We start from the raw sequence: 14,654 nt of genomic DNA on the forward strand, positions 1-14,654 counted from the left end.
CAGAGACAGACGGCTGTTGAGAAGTCAGCAATAGTGCCTTTTAGGTTATTTTAAAGGCTAGGTCTTTTGCTCTGAGATTAGAGCCCCCCGCGGAGTTTAGAGCAGAATGACATGGACATCCCAGAGGCCATGGTGTCAGAAAAAGAATGTAAGGGGGTGGGAGTTCCTGGAAACCAGGAGGCTGCTTAGAAGGCATTTGTGGTAATCCAGGATAAAGATGACAGTATGAACTTGGACCAGAGAGGGAGCAGGAAAAGAATGTAAGTAACTGGACTTGGGATGTAGTTTGGAGACAGGTCTAATGGGTCTTGTTAATTGATGAGAACACACACACGGGAGATGTTAAGAATGATATCAAGGTTTAACACCTGAAAGTTAGGGTTGTTATTAGTCAAAAAAGAAACAACTAAAGCATGTTGGGGAAGAAGATCAGGAGCTCTGTTTTTGAGACAGCCAATTTGAGATCTTTATTAGGTACACAGAGCAGATGTGGAGCAGGCAGTTGAACACTCACAGTTGGAGTTTGGGAGGAATGTCAGAGGGAGTTAGAAAGCCTTCAGATGACATTTAAAGCTTTGAGAATGGACGAGACCCTTACCAGGGATGAAGGATGCCCTTAGTCTGGAACCTGGGTCACTGCAGCACTAGAGTCTTGTGGAGCCAGGAGACCCTTGCTCTGGAGAATGAGAACAACAGACCAAGGTTATAAAAGCAAGCATGGAGGGCGTGTGAGAAGTAACTGGCAGAGTGTGCGGATGGCAGTTACTGGGTGCACTGATGTTGATGGGGGAGATCAGACTGGAGATGGAAACAGAGAGCTGGGCTCAGCTACAAGTTTTTTTTATTGAAGGGTCAGGGCAAACAAGTGCCTCTGCTGGGATGGAAGGAACTGGAAGACAGAAACCGCAGAAGGCAGAGACAGTCATTTGAAGACGTTTTGCTGTAAAGAGGAACAGAGTTTTGGCATGACATGGGTAAGGAGCTGTGTTAAATGCACAGCTGGGGACTGATTTGGGAGAAGCACCCTTCACGTTTTTCTGGTAGGAAGGTGAACCACAGAAGCTGCTAGTGCAGTAGGCCCAGCAGCAGAGGAACACTGCAGAAGTTTCCTTTGATGGATTCCAAGCAGGAAACAAAGTCACCAGAAGGGAATGTGGACAAAGAAAGAAGATCCTGAGGAGGTTTCAGCAGAAGAGAGTGTGTGTCACCTTGTCCCCATTGTCTATAAGACAGGCTAGGGGACAGTGTAAGAATGAACAGAACAGTTGCTCACAATGTTAATGGCTTTCTGGTATGCAGCCATCACACATTTTAGTGAGACCCTGTTGGCGCATATAAGTCACTAATATAGTTTTTAAGGACTAAATATAGAAGCTTTCATGTGTTTATATGATTATATAAATGACCAAATAAAACCATTTGAATTCCTTGTTTTAATGAAGCAAATAAAGAATAAAGAAACAAAACCAATGACAATTTTCGTGGTAGATGTTTTCATTTTTAAACTTTCAGTTTGATTATTTTGAAGGCATACAATTGTAGGTTTGTCTGCTATTCAGGCAACACTCTGTAAGATTATCTATCATGGTGAGCACAAAAGGAAGGTCCAAGTGCAATGACAACATTTAACAAATGAAAAGGAGTTTGTAACAGTGAACTCAAAAGTTTAACTTTTTGGGTTTGGGGATCAATAAGGTTTAAGGTATGAACATGACCACGGCTGGGAGAAACAATGACAATGGACTAATTGGTGTCAAAAGGAAATTTTTCTAATACCTGAACTTAATAATTTCTGGAACCACAGCAGTAGGGAGATAGAGGTAGGAGGGCCACTGTGAGTTTGGGGCAAGCATAGTCTACATAGCTAGCTCTAGGCCAGTCAGAGATATACAGTAAGATACCCATCTCATAAAGAAAAGATCTCTATACAAATACGGGAAAGAAATTTGTAGGGAAGAATGGTTGTTGATAGGAGTGGAAAGGAACTAAGATCGGGTGAGAGAACAGAGTAATGAAAGGCACTATATCCATGCATGGAATTATTAAAGAAAAAAATCTAATAGAATATCTTAGTTTATTGATAGAAAAATTATTGCACAAGGCTGGATCTCACCAGTTCTCTCAAAAAATATGATCATGACTAGATATGTGAGTTGTACACATATTTAAGTTTTAAATCAATTGCAGATGTTTTTAGCTTTCAAATTCATTCACGAGCTTTTTCTAGCTGTTATTCTTTAGAAAACATCTTGAAAGTATAATTTTGATTATAACAAGCAATTAAGAAAAGATGTGAGCCTATGTTTGATTCAAAATGTATATTAAAATCAATAGTCATTTCATTATTTTGCACATGGAATTTTACATGGTGAATATTCCAATGAGAAAATATGATAAGAAAATAAGGAAAGAATAGAGAATAAATAACTACAAAAGCCTGATTTTGATCTGTTTTTCCCATGTCCTTTATACCCTGCTATCTTCCACAAGAAAGATATCTTGCTTATGTGATAGAGGAAATTCGAAGTTAAAAATATGCAAGTGCATGATCAATAATGCATACGCTCATGTCATTGGTCAGATGATACTGTTTCCTAATGGGTACCACTTTTCTTCATTGAGAGGAACACTGCAGAGTTGGATGTTGATTGCTCCCACAAATACAGTCTTGCTCTTCACAATAAGCATTAAGACATGGCCTTGGAGCTCCAAGACTTCATCATACACTACCTGCAAATGGGAAAAGAAGGAATGTATAAATCAAACATGATTGAATGCATCTTTCTTTTTAATACTGATTTTAATTTTTAAAATGACACTAACATCTTATACCTTGAAGGTGATAGGTTTATGTGAAAATATTTTATTTCCAATGTTAACCCTGAAGAGGATAGGCTCATAATGGAGTTAAATGACTACTTCTCCAAGGATCTTAGCAGTTACTGATTCCATTAAAAATTCCCCCTCCAAGTTCAGTGATTCTGTCAATTATTCACTAGGAATGCAGTCAAATATTCTTTGCCTCTATTCACACTTGAACCTATTCACTGTCCACAGGCTTCTGTGGTAACAGGGACTTGGGTACCACACTGTATGTGAGGAAAGACAGGCCAGTTTCTATATTTTCCTTGTGCTGCTTAAATAGAGAAGGTAATATTTTCTTGCAATGTGATGTAATCATTTCATGATTATGTCTTTTACTTAAAACTACATGACTTTTGAGTATGAAAGCCATATTTATCCAATCAATACATTTGACACAAACAAGAAAAAAGAAAAAAGAAAGGAAAAAAATGCCTTCCCACCTTAAAAAGATAATCAGAGTTAACATTTTTGATATTCTTCTGACATATATATATATATATAATTACTTGTTTTTATTTTTAAAGATATGATTATATATGTATACATATATATGTATACGTTCATGTGATTTAATTTTTTTTCCCCAGTGGGGTCTGTTCAACTTTGCTTTCTAATATTCAGGGCATTGCAGTCATTACAATGAAAGAGCTGTTGAGGCCAAGAGACATTGAAAGTGGAATGCTGACACAGTTGTCAGGGAAACATGTGACAACACATTTAGAAGAAAGAATTTGACACAGTGCTACAGATTTGCTATTTACAGCCACATTACAAGGGAGAAGGAAGGTCTCTTTGTATATGCAAAACAGGAGACAGCTTGGGAGGAAAGTCCCCAGAGAGCTTGGTGGCCTCCCCTGTGCCTGTATAGTGTTGGCATCCCGTTGTCATCCCTGATGTCATCATTAAAGACTGGGGTTGAGGCCCCAAAGGTAATCCATTGATGACACATGTTGCTCATGAGTTATTTTCCGGTATTGAATAAATAGAAGTTATCAACGACAGTTTGTTCAAGATCAACCTGTTTTATGTCCTAGACAAAAACTTACTTACTAAGTAAAAACTAGCTCCATCATGGGACATGAAATGTGATGTTACCTAGTCTCCTCATCAGCTACTACATCCTACACTTCTGTTTCACGTGGAAAACTATCTTCACTTTTCTAGTATTTCTCTTTGAAGTATGCCAGGCCAGATGTGGGGTTCGGGGATAATGAAGGATTTTAGAGAACACTTCAAAACATCCCCCAAATTCACTCCCTGTAACTCATGTTTTTCACTGTAGCTGGATGCTCAGTGATGCCCAGAAATCCATCTAGAACTTCAGGGTAAATGGTCCTTTATTCCTTCCACAATGGCCCCCTTCAGCTTTCTGACTTCTTCTCCCCATTGTTTTCTATAACATTTCAACAGTGAATTCCTCATTGGTCCACAGAAAACATCATAAAGAATACATCATCTGTGTTCTTCTCTAGCATGACCACCAATTATTCATTGCATGGTAAAAGAATATTTTGAAAATCAGCACTGTGGGTACTCAGAAAAATTAAGAGTTATATATCATCAATGCTATAACTTTGGTCACTTTAAGGAAATGATTTGCATTACTGAGGTTAAAATCTACCAAGTAACCTAAGCTTTGTATGTCCTAGGGTTTACATTTAGTGCAGAAAATAGCAAATTTCAAAATCACTTACTGAGACTTCCTATTTCCTGGGTGCATGAGGGAATCACTTCTTTATAATGTTTTCATCAAATGACTTAGTATGTCTTGATATAAATGGAATAAACAGTATATATTTCTTTTAATTAAGTTTTATAGTATATACATACTTTTTTTTTTTTTACCCATAAGCATGAGGCAAGTCTTCAGTCACTCAGACAAATACAGAATTTGTGGGCTTGGAATTGGCACCTCGAATAGAAATCTTTGAGTGTAATGAGTTTCTTTTAATTTATATATAGGCATCCACTAGACATTATTTGACACAAGGGCCTAATAAATAATGCTAAAGTGTATTTTCATGATTCTGGTGGGAGAGTAATAAAAAGGAGATCAGTGTGTCTGTGCTAGTGGGAAGACTATCAGGGAGGAGAGCCAGCTCAGCACACCTGAGAGCAGAGAAGTGTGAGGGGATACAGTGTCCTCTGGTGGAGTGGACGTGGACTTTGGGACCAGTCACTTCTGAGATTGAATAAGTCGTATGTTGTCTGGCCTCAATATCATTTACATATGTAGGCACCTGCCATTTCATGAAAAGATGTGTCCTAAAACATGGTTATTTGGCGACCTTTGTCTTCTTGTGAAGATGACTGCAGTGTTGCGCGTGATGGCAATTTAGGGGAGCCCTGTCTTACACTGGACCAATCCTCTGAAACTTGCAAAATATGACAAACAACTTTTATCATCATGTGAACATCAGAAGTGTTGGGGCTGGGGAGATAGATCAGCAGCCAAGACAAAGACCTGAGTTCTATCCTCAGAATCCATGTGAAGAAAAACTAGGTGTAATGGGATGCAGTGGTGTCTGGTGTGTGAGGTCCTTCTGAATATGCATTGTTTTTTATTGGTTAATGAATAAAGCTGTTTCGTAGGCCATGATACAAACATACATACATACAGACGTGCATACACATAAGTACACATGTACACACACACACACAGAAACAGAGAGACAGACAGAGACAGAGAAACAGACACACACACACACACACACACAGAGAGAGAGAGAGAAAGAGAGAGAGAGGAGAGAGGAGACAGAGAGAATGACAATGATGAATGAATGGTTCCAGCTGACTGGACCTAGAGCACTGTCCTTGTACCCTCACCCCTCTTTAGGTACTTTGCAAGAGAGCTGTAGGTAGAGAAAGCATGTAACATGCATGTCCTGTCCTTTCTAGCATTTCCATTAGAATGTTTCTGTATAATACTCCCCCAAAAAGGACAGTGTAGGAAGACATCAGTCAATGTAATAACCATGTAATTCTGTTACAGGTAGAATTTCTACCTTCATTATGAAGCCTTTAAAAATGACAGTTTTTAATCAGCTGTTAGAGGCAGCTGAGCACAAAGAACAATGTTGTAAGGGCTAGAATCACACACAACTCTGTTTCTCAAAGCCGTCAGGATGGTGCCCTAAGCAGCCTGCTCCTGACCCAGATGTACCATGGGATTTCTGCACAAGGGAGGATTTCACAGAGACTGCTGGCAAAACCTGCTGAGATGCATGCTGGGAAGTGTCAAACAGACAAGCTGGAAATTGAAGAGCGGAGCCTTTGCCACTGGACAGACTCCTTGAACTAGACCTCCCTCTGGGGGGTTATGAATAAAAAAAGGAAGAATTATTTTAGTGAAAATTTTGGTGAGACATTGATATGCAACATCTTATCCCCTTTCTGTGTCTCGGAGAGATCTACACAAAGGCCAAAGATGAGGACAAGGTCTTTTTCTCTCACTCACAGTATGCTGCGAGGCCTTGGGGGTTAGAGGAATCCCAGCTGTAGTGAGCGGCTGATGCGGTGAGTGTGCTTTAGATGAGGTGGAAGAGCAGAGCTATTTAAAACCCATGGGTGCCATGTGATAAGCCTCTGAGCTCTTTAATGAGCACCGGGTCTCTTCTAAAGACATCTATTAGGGTGCCCTTGAAGATGCACAAAAATAAAGCAGAGGCTTATCACAGAAACTGGATCGTCTGTCACAGTGGAGGGCAGGAGAAAATAAGTCAGATGGAAAGTTAATTGTACGTTTTGTGCATCTTTTATAAGTGTTGCTGGATTGATACGGACGAAGAACATGACATGAGAAAACTTAGAATCTTGTGACCTATTTCTGTCTGTGGCTCTCTAAATTCCACTGGCCTCTCACTGTCCCCAGACCAGCCTTCATCTGCTCTCTGATGCCCATGTTCCTTCAGGTTTCTGCTGGTTTGAATTCCATGCACACTGGGTGTGCAAGTGTGGACTCTGTTATTTGCTAGTCTTTTAAAATGTGTACAAAATGCAAATACTGTGTGTTTGTACTTTAGGACGGCTTTGGCTGCCTAAAGGAATTGCAGTGTATCACTAGGTCACAGATTTAGGAAGAGCTAGGATTATTTCAAAACCATCAGAAAATTTATGTTCACACCAAGAATTACAAAATGTGCTTTATGCATGTGTACTTACTGCTGATTTTATAATCCATTAAGCTTTTGATGATTTAACTTCCAACTTATTAGAATAATACTGATTGTCTAGTGACTTTTTGTTAAGTGTTTCCTTAGATTGCAAACACCAAATTGCAGTGTGGAGACTGAGACCTACTATCCTCCCTCCCTCCCTTCCTGCTTCCTTCTTTCTTTCTTTCTTTCTTTCTTTCTTTCTTTCTTTCTTTCTTTCTTTCTTTCTTTCTTCCTTCCTTCCTTCCTTCCTTCCTTCCTTCCTTCCTTCCTTCCTTTCTTTCTTTCTTTTCTTTCTTTTCTTTTCTTTCTTTCTTTCTTTCTCCTTTTTTTTCTTTTCTATTGCAACAGCTATAGATTTGCTTATGTGTATGTGTGTGTGTTTTGTTTTTGTGGCAGCCAGAAGACCATATCAGATATTTGTTTCCTAAGCACCATCCACTGCATCCATTTATTTTTTTAGATTAAAATATTTTGTGTGTATGAGTGTGCGCCCAAATGTATATGTGCATCATATGTGTGCAGTGCCCATGAAGAACAAAAGAGAGTGTCATATCACTTGGAGCTAGAGTAACAGACAGGGTGAGTCACCATGTTGAGGCTAGACACAAACATGGGTCTTCTGAAAGAACAGCTAGTACTCTGAACTATTGAGCAACATTTCCAGTCCCCTTCTTCTTTTGATGCAGGGTCTCTGGAAAGCTTCTTGATAGTAAGGATGAGTGTCTTGTATTCAAAAAAAGAAACAGGTTCCATATTGGTTGGACATGTATCTTTAGTTGTAAGCAGAGTGGAAATTAATTGTGACTATAAGACATCAAATATCTCAACTGATTTAGAGAATCCCTTGTAGGCATGCATGTATACATACTAATGCTTTATATAAACTTTACACACATAAATAATGAGTGGAAACATACTAATGCTTTATATACAGTTTACACATATATAATCCATTGTATGCTTACTAATGCTTTTATATACATTTTATGAACACATATATAATGCATGTGTACATATTAATGCTTTATATACAGTTCACACACATATATAATGCAATATATGCATACTAATATTTTATATATAGCTTACACACATATATAATGCATATGCATAGTAATGCTTTATATACATTTTATGAACACACATATAATGCATGTATACCATACTAATGCTTTATTTACAGTTTACACACATATATAATATCACTTATAAAACTACTTGAAATATTTAAAGACACAACTCCTTGAAGCCACTAAGTATTACAGATATGAGAGGAGAGGAGACATTTCCCTACTCTCAAGGAATTTACATTCTAAGTTTAAAGGTTACAAAACAGTGTAAGAGCTGGAGAGCTTACTCACAGGTCACAGCAGTGGAGAAGGGTAGAGTGGAGTGACATCAGGACCATGTGCAGCTCTTAGGTGACTCAGTATGGGTTACAGTGACTAAAAAGGCTTGGCAGTGACTCTGGGTTACCAGCTTGCTGGGATTCAGAATCACCATGGAAACAAGTCTCTGAACATGCCAGGGTAGGAATTTCTAGACTAGGTCTCCTGAGGCGAGAAGACGCACCCTGAACGTGGGCAACACCATGACCATCTGCCCAGAGCTCCTGCTGTCATGCCTTCCCCACCCATGATGGACTGCATCCTGCAATTGTGAGCCCAAACACTTTCTCTTGAGTTGTTTTTTCCTACCTACATATTTGTCACAGCCAGGAGAAAAAGTAACTGATACAAAAGCCAATTCCAAATATTATAAAGTATACAATTCCATTGTTGTAATGTTTAAAACGCTAAATTCATAGGGATAAAGATCTAGTACTGGTCAGAGATAAACAATTATGGCTACAGTAGGGTGGTCTTTGTAAGCCTTGGATGGCTCTGTCCTGTGTCTTGACTGTGAGATCAACTAGGTGACTCAACCAATGCTCAGAGCTAAAGATCTTTACCCTCAGAAGGGGACGTTCAGGGATGCTAAAGTCAGAATGTCATTTGGGTCATACCAATGACAACTTCCTGCTGTCAATACAAACTCCAACTATGCTAGCTATAACACTGGAGAAAAGATCACGAGATCTGTATTATTTCTTCAGACTGCACACTAATATAAAAAGAACGGAACACTTGATGCTATTCTTCCATGGGAAAACAGAGGAAAATTACTGAGTTAAAATTTAAGGGATGTGAATGCCACATTTAAAATTTTGGCCATCAGTTGGCAGTAAGGAAACTTCAAATAATTTAAATGAACGAGTGATAACTATGTCTGGGCAACATCCTAGGAAGGAATGTAGGAGATTTAATAAAACTATTTCACAGAACTGGTCCTGATGGTTCAAGCATTTAACCCCAGCACTTGGGAAGTAGAGGCAGGTAGAGCTCTGTGAGTTCAAAGCTAGCCTGGTCTATGCAGCCAGTTCTAGGCCAGCTGAGGTTGCATAGTGAGATTCTGTCTCAAAGCAAACAAAAACCAACCCTCTGGAGGAGTAGGAGAACAACTTTGCAATTGCTGGACAGACAGGGACCTCAGAGAGGAAAAGAAGATTGGATTTAAGAGTCTGGCAATGCTCTAGCCGCAGGGGCATGGCTTTGTGCTTGGGTGAACATCTGTGTGAGGGAGAAGGCAGTGTAATGAGAAGGTGTCTTTTGAATTTACACGTAATTAACCTTCTTAACATTCTAATACTAATGAGGAACAGGCTCAGGTGATCCCACCCCTATCAGAGGGGCTACTTGGTTAGAGGAGTCATTTCCTCTTGGGTGGTGTGATCACGCTAGTGGATAGCCCTATACCTGCGTGCATGCAGATTACACTAACTGGACACACTGAGTTATAAAATACATACTGTCAAAGAATAAAAACTAATCCCCTAACCTCCTAAGAGAAGCCATCTTTTGAGATGGCAGAGAAACAAGCCTTTCTTCCAAGTTTCCAGGAGAACTTTACATGGCATGTTCCAGCAATGAGGATGACGGGCAGGTCCAACCTTGAGAGGTATCAGGTGTGATGTGCACACTGGTAACCCCAGCACTGTGAGGATGAGAGCTACACAGTTATCCATGACAGCAAAACAGCTTCCAGGTCAGCCTGTGTCCCGTGAGAAAGCTGGGGTTTGGGGAATCAGTAGAGATGCAGCTTACACTGTGACGGTGATAGAACACTTGGGGATGTGTGGAGACTAGATGCGTCTCTGTCACCATCCTTCAGCGTCCATGGAGACTGACTCCAGAACCACAAGGAGGCCAAGTGAATAAAACATTCAGAGTTTAGGGGTAGCCGTGTGCCTCACCCTGGGCACTGTCATCATCTACAGCTCATTCGTAACGCCTCAAGAAACACACGTGTGCCACGGTGATTTTTAGGAAGTTCTGACAAAAATGGAATTTGGAGTCCCTACCCACACAGTTTTAAGACATTTTTCTTCCATCAGAGGTTGATTCAATTTCTGTATGCAGAACCTTGGTAATAGGGGAGTTCAGTCAATCACATTCTGTTCATGGGGCGTGTCGCCCTTAGGCAAAAGTTTACCTATAAACCTGGCGAGTGCGCTTCCCCCCCCCCCCCCCCCCCCCCCCCCCCCCCGCCTGGCTCCTGCGTCCAGATGGATCGTTGGGATTCTGTTGTAAGTCTTCCTTCTGTTTATTAAAGCTGTACATTTTGTATTAACCTAGTCTGGCGGATCTTTTATTACCGATCACACCGCGCCCCATCACCTTGGTTACTGAAGGATGTTTTAGAAGGGAAGGCAGACCAGGGTGGACTATGGAGCCTTAGAAAACATTTTAATAGGAAGAATTGCAGCAAGTGGAAACAAGACGATGGTCAGAGAAAAAATGAAAGAACATTAAGAAAAGGTGGAACTTGGAGGCACAAGAGTGGCTTCAAGAATCAGGGTACCTTGCTGACAGTTTGCACCTGTGGCTGGGGAAGAGCCTGAGGGCTCGTTGGATTTAGTCGTCAGGAGTCTGCTGATACCCCTTGAGTAAAGTGAGTGACTCTACAGAGTAAAGGTGAGAATCTACACAGCAAAGCATTAAAGGGTGAAAAGGAAGCAGTGCATTGAGAACAACTTTCATGAGTCAACGGCATGAGAGTTTGGGGCTGGTAGTAAGGGAAAGAAAGGTTGCTCAGAAAGGCTGAGATATAATTTAACAGTAGCACTCAGAGAGGCTGAGGCAGGAGGATACCTGCTAGTTTGAAGCCTTGAGTGCATAGTAAGACCTATCCCCAAAACACAAAATAGCTGAAATATCAAAGGAAGATGCCTTTGTTTTCAGAGATTTCTGAGCAGACTGTGTGGTAGATGACACAGCGAGAACAAGCAGGCAAGCAATCGAGTCAGAAAGGAGGAGGTCCAAGGGAACAAATGCAGGGAAGTTATCTTAGAAAGAAACCCGAAGACTGGATGTGTTATCTGCAGCAAGCTGTAGCTTGGATTTGTGTTTTGTATGTTTATATTTTGTTTCTCATTTTGTCAAAAGAGATTTTAGGAGACTCACTGTTCTTTACACAAGGGTTTGTGATAGAATGATTAGGTAAGGAAAATCAAGTACACCAGAATAAGGCTTAAAAGAATAAAATGAACTTGGTAGAAAAAATACAATGGAAAATATAGGGAAAGTGTTAGTAAGCAAAATGGCCCTTTTGTGCCTACTAGAGGTTGGCCTGTCAGAACTTTGATAGCTGAATCTTTATTTTCCAGTTCCCATAGCATCTAGACATTGTTTGGCATGCTAGGACTATTTTGGGCAACATCATTCTTTTATGGAACATTGCTTCCAGCTACTAAAAGTTCTCCATACTTGTGTGTGAAACTGAAAAAAAAAATCAATCTAACCCAACCCAAACCAAACCAAACCAACTCAACCCATCCCAAACCAAACCAAACCAAACCAAACCAAACCAAACCAAACCAACCCAAACCAAAACCTGGTAAGAAAATACAAACTACCTAGACAAGCGATAAGGCATACTTACAATTTCATTGTAAGTGGGGTCAGTGCATTTTGGAACAGACTTTGTTTTCCTCTTGCGAACTTCGCTGGGATGTGGTAAAAGATACATCTCAACATGGGCACTGGGTGCAGAGCCATCTGGGAGATGCTGCAAAGAAAAGTGGCTATAAAGAATGATCAAACGGATCTCTGAATGTGGCTGACACGGGGGCCTGACTGAGCCCCCAAGGTCCAAATGAAGACTGAGAAGCCATTGACAATGGCACTGGGTCTTGTTTCGTCTGCATGGACTGGCTTTTTGGGATTCTGGCCTGTTTGAATGCTCACCTTCCTGGACCTGGAGGAGGGGGGAGGAACTTGGATTTCCCACAGGACAGGAAACCCTGACTGCTCTTGGGAACCATGGTGAGGGAGGAGGAGAGGGAGTGGGGGGGAGGGGGAGGGTATTGGGAGGAGGGGAGGAATGTGGAAAGAGTGTTTTCGGACACTTGAATAAATAAGTCTAACGGAAAAAAAAATAGTGGTGTCTCTATCAAGGAAAACAAATACCTGCCTAGTAAGTGACCAGACCAGAGGTGGGATCTGGAGGCATAAATGCTACTCTGGTTCATTAGCAGGGGAAAAGAAGAAAGAAAAAAAGGAAGGAAGGAAGGAAGTGAAGGAGGGAGGGAAGAAGGGAGGAAGGAAGGAAGGAAAGAACCAAAATACTTGGTTGCTAAAAATAATTTCAACCACAATGTCAAAGATATTTTCTATCTAAAATTGTTATATGAGAGAATGGAATTTAAAAGCCCATCAATTACAGTTTATATTTTAGACTGAAATCTAAATTTGTATTTTTACAGAGAGATGAATGTTAGTCACAAATGACGATAGAAATTAAGTATCTTGGGAGGATGTACAGTACTGAGAAATCTTTTAAAAAATCAAATTTAACACACATTAGCCCAAACAGTGAGATGGATCCTTTAATGATCCAGAAGCATCTATGATGATATCACATTCTCATGAAGTTTGATCAACATAGAATCAGAATACACCCACAGATTTTAAGTGACTACAATTATTTTATGACCTAAGTGACTGCCAAGTATATTAGATAATTTTTTTAGACAGTGTCTTCAGTGGAGTAGTATGCCTGTTGAATGGCCTGCCTGGACAGCAATGTTGAACTGCGACTCTCTGATTAAGTTCCCATACCATCTAAAATGGTGTTCAGGTTTTTTATTTTATTTGAAAGCGTGGTCAGTGTCTGTAGATTGTTTGGGAATATCTGCCTTTTATTCAGGTCTATTGGTTATTATTATCATTTGTTTTTTTCTTGTTTATTAACTTACCATTTGTAGAGTGAGCACCATTTTAAAAAACAAAATAGCTTGGAGTAAATGGATCTTATCACTGTGATCTTGGTGAGATGGGCCTTTAGTAAAGAACTCAGTGAGAAATATTCATACCATTTAAACTGAAAAATGGTTTAAAAATCAAATATGGGAGATTGAAGGTTTATTCTCATTTATTGTGATTATTTACAGCAATCTATTATAACATTCAACAAATATTATTTAATATTTTAAAATAAATGTCTTTTGCACCTTCTTGGTGGACCAGGTAGTTATGAGTTATTTCAAATGTTCAAAGTCCTGAGCTCCTGCCACCCTGTCCTTTGTCCCTACCCAGACTTCACCTCCTGCAGCACGAGAGTTCCTGATGAGTTTTTATTGCTGCTGGGGACTGCCCCTAAGATCTGTATGTGCAATGTGTGCTTTGCCACTGAGTCCCATCTCTGCCCCAAACTTTCATAAGACTGATTAGCAAAGAAAGTGAAGACCAAGGCCTGGTCTGCAGATACAGCTCTCTCCAATCGGCACCATCCTGAAGGGCAGTTCTGGGATGGCTCTGAAGGACAGCTGTAAAAGGAGATCATTCAGTGAGCAGAACTTCAAGCAGGAGCACCTGCTTGGTTACTCTGCTTGGAAGGAGAAATGGCCAGATGTGTTTATGTACCAAGTCCTGGGCTGGAGCCAATGGCTTGGCTGCATGGTCAGGAAACTTGGAAAGAGCATGATTGCAAACTTGGTAAAAGAGAAATTTGGGGAAGAGATGTGTGGATAGAATTCTTTGACTGGGGAAAAAGCCACGAATGTATTTGTGATCTGTGCGAATTACCATCTGAGAATGATGTCATCAGAGTAGGATATTAGTAGTTAAGGGCATAACAATGCCTCTATCCATTTATTCTGACCACTCTTCCACTTCCCAATGAGCCCGTGAAGAAAGTTGGCATGGTGGATGTGATGAAAGTTTTTAAGGTCTCGGCATAAAGATTTCATTCACCAAGCTGACAAAGTGTTGTATAGCAATTTCCTCAGAACTGCAACATTCGGCCAAGGAAGGAGGATGCCAGATTCTGAGGCCCAGGAAACAAACTTCACATGTCTGGGAAAGCTTCAAGATTCATGAGGGTCTTTCCCTACTGTAATAAAAGCAGGAAACCACTGTGCAGAAATGAGATTTTGACCAAGGTAGTTGGCAAGCAATTTTTGGACCTGTAGAGCCACTGACAAGTGACACCAAGAGCTCCAGCAACACAACTTTCATTACACCTGTGTTGTAGGTGTCACCCATGTTGTGGTGAAGATTTTCAGTATGCTGCTGCATTTGAACCATTCATGCT

General features: G+C 40.3%; 1 protein-coding gene across 8 annotated transcripts in view; it reads right to left on the minus strand.

The window, feature by feature from the left end:
- Positions 1-1,418: 1,418 nt before the first annotated feature.
- The window catches only part of Pik3c2g (phosphatidylinositol-4-phosphate 3-kinase catalytic subunit type 2 gamma), a 364,812-nt gene continuing 351,576 nt past the window's right edge, over positions 1,419-14,654 (minus strand). For 7 of the 8 annotated variants that reach the window (XM_087904035.1, XM_087904037.1, XM_087904030.1 and 4 more), the window contains 2 exons: positions 12,003-12,128; positions 1,419-2,730 (listed from right to left, as the gene is read on the minus strand). In XM_087904035.1, the coding sequence (XP_087760161.1) occupies positions 2,578-2,730; positions 12,003-12,128 (279 nt within the window). In that variant the 3' untranslated portion in view covers positions 1,419-2,577. The remainder of the gene's footprint in view (positions 2,731-12,002; positions 12,129-14,654) is intronic. The other variant, XM_087904036.1, reaches the window with a different exon arrangement.

The sequence above is a fragment of the Myodes glareolus genome, chromosome 3 (assembly GCF_982192425.1).
Source record: "Myodes glareolus chromosome 3, mMyoGla1.1, whole genome shotgun sequence".
Taxonomy (NCBI): domain Eukaryota; kingdom Metazoa; phylum Chordata; class Mammalia; order Rodentia; family Cricetidae; genus Myodes; species Myodes glareolus.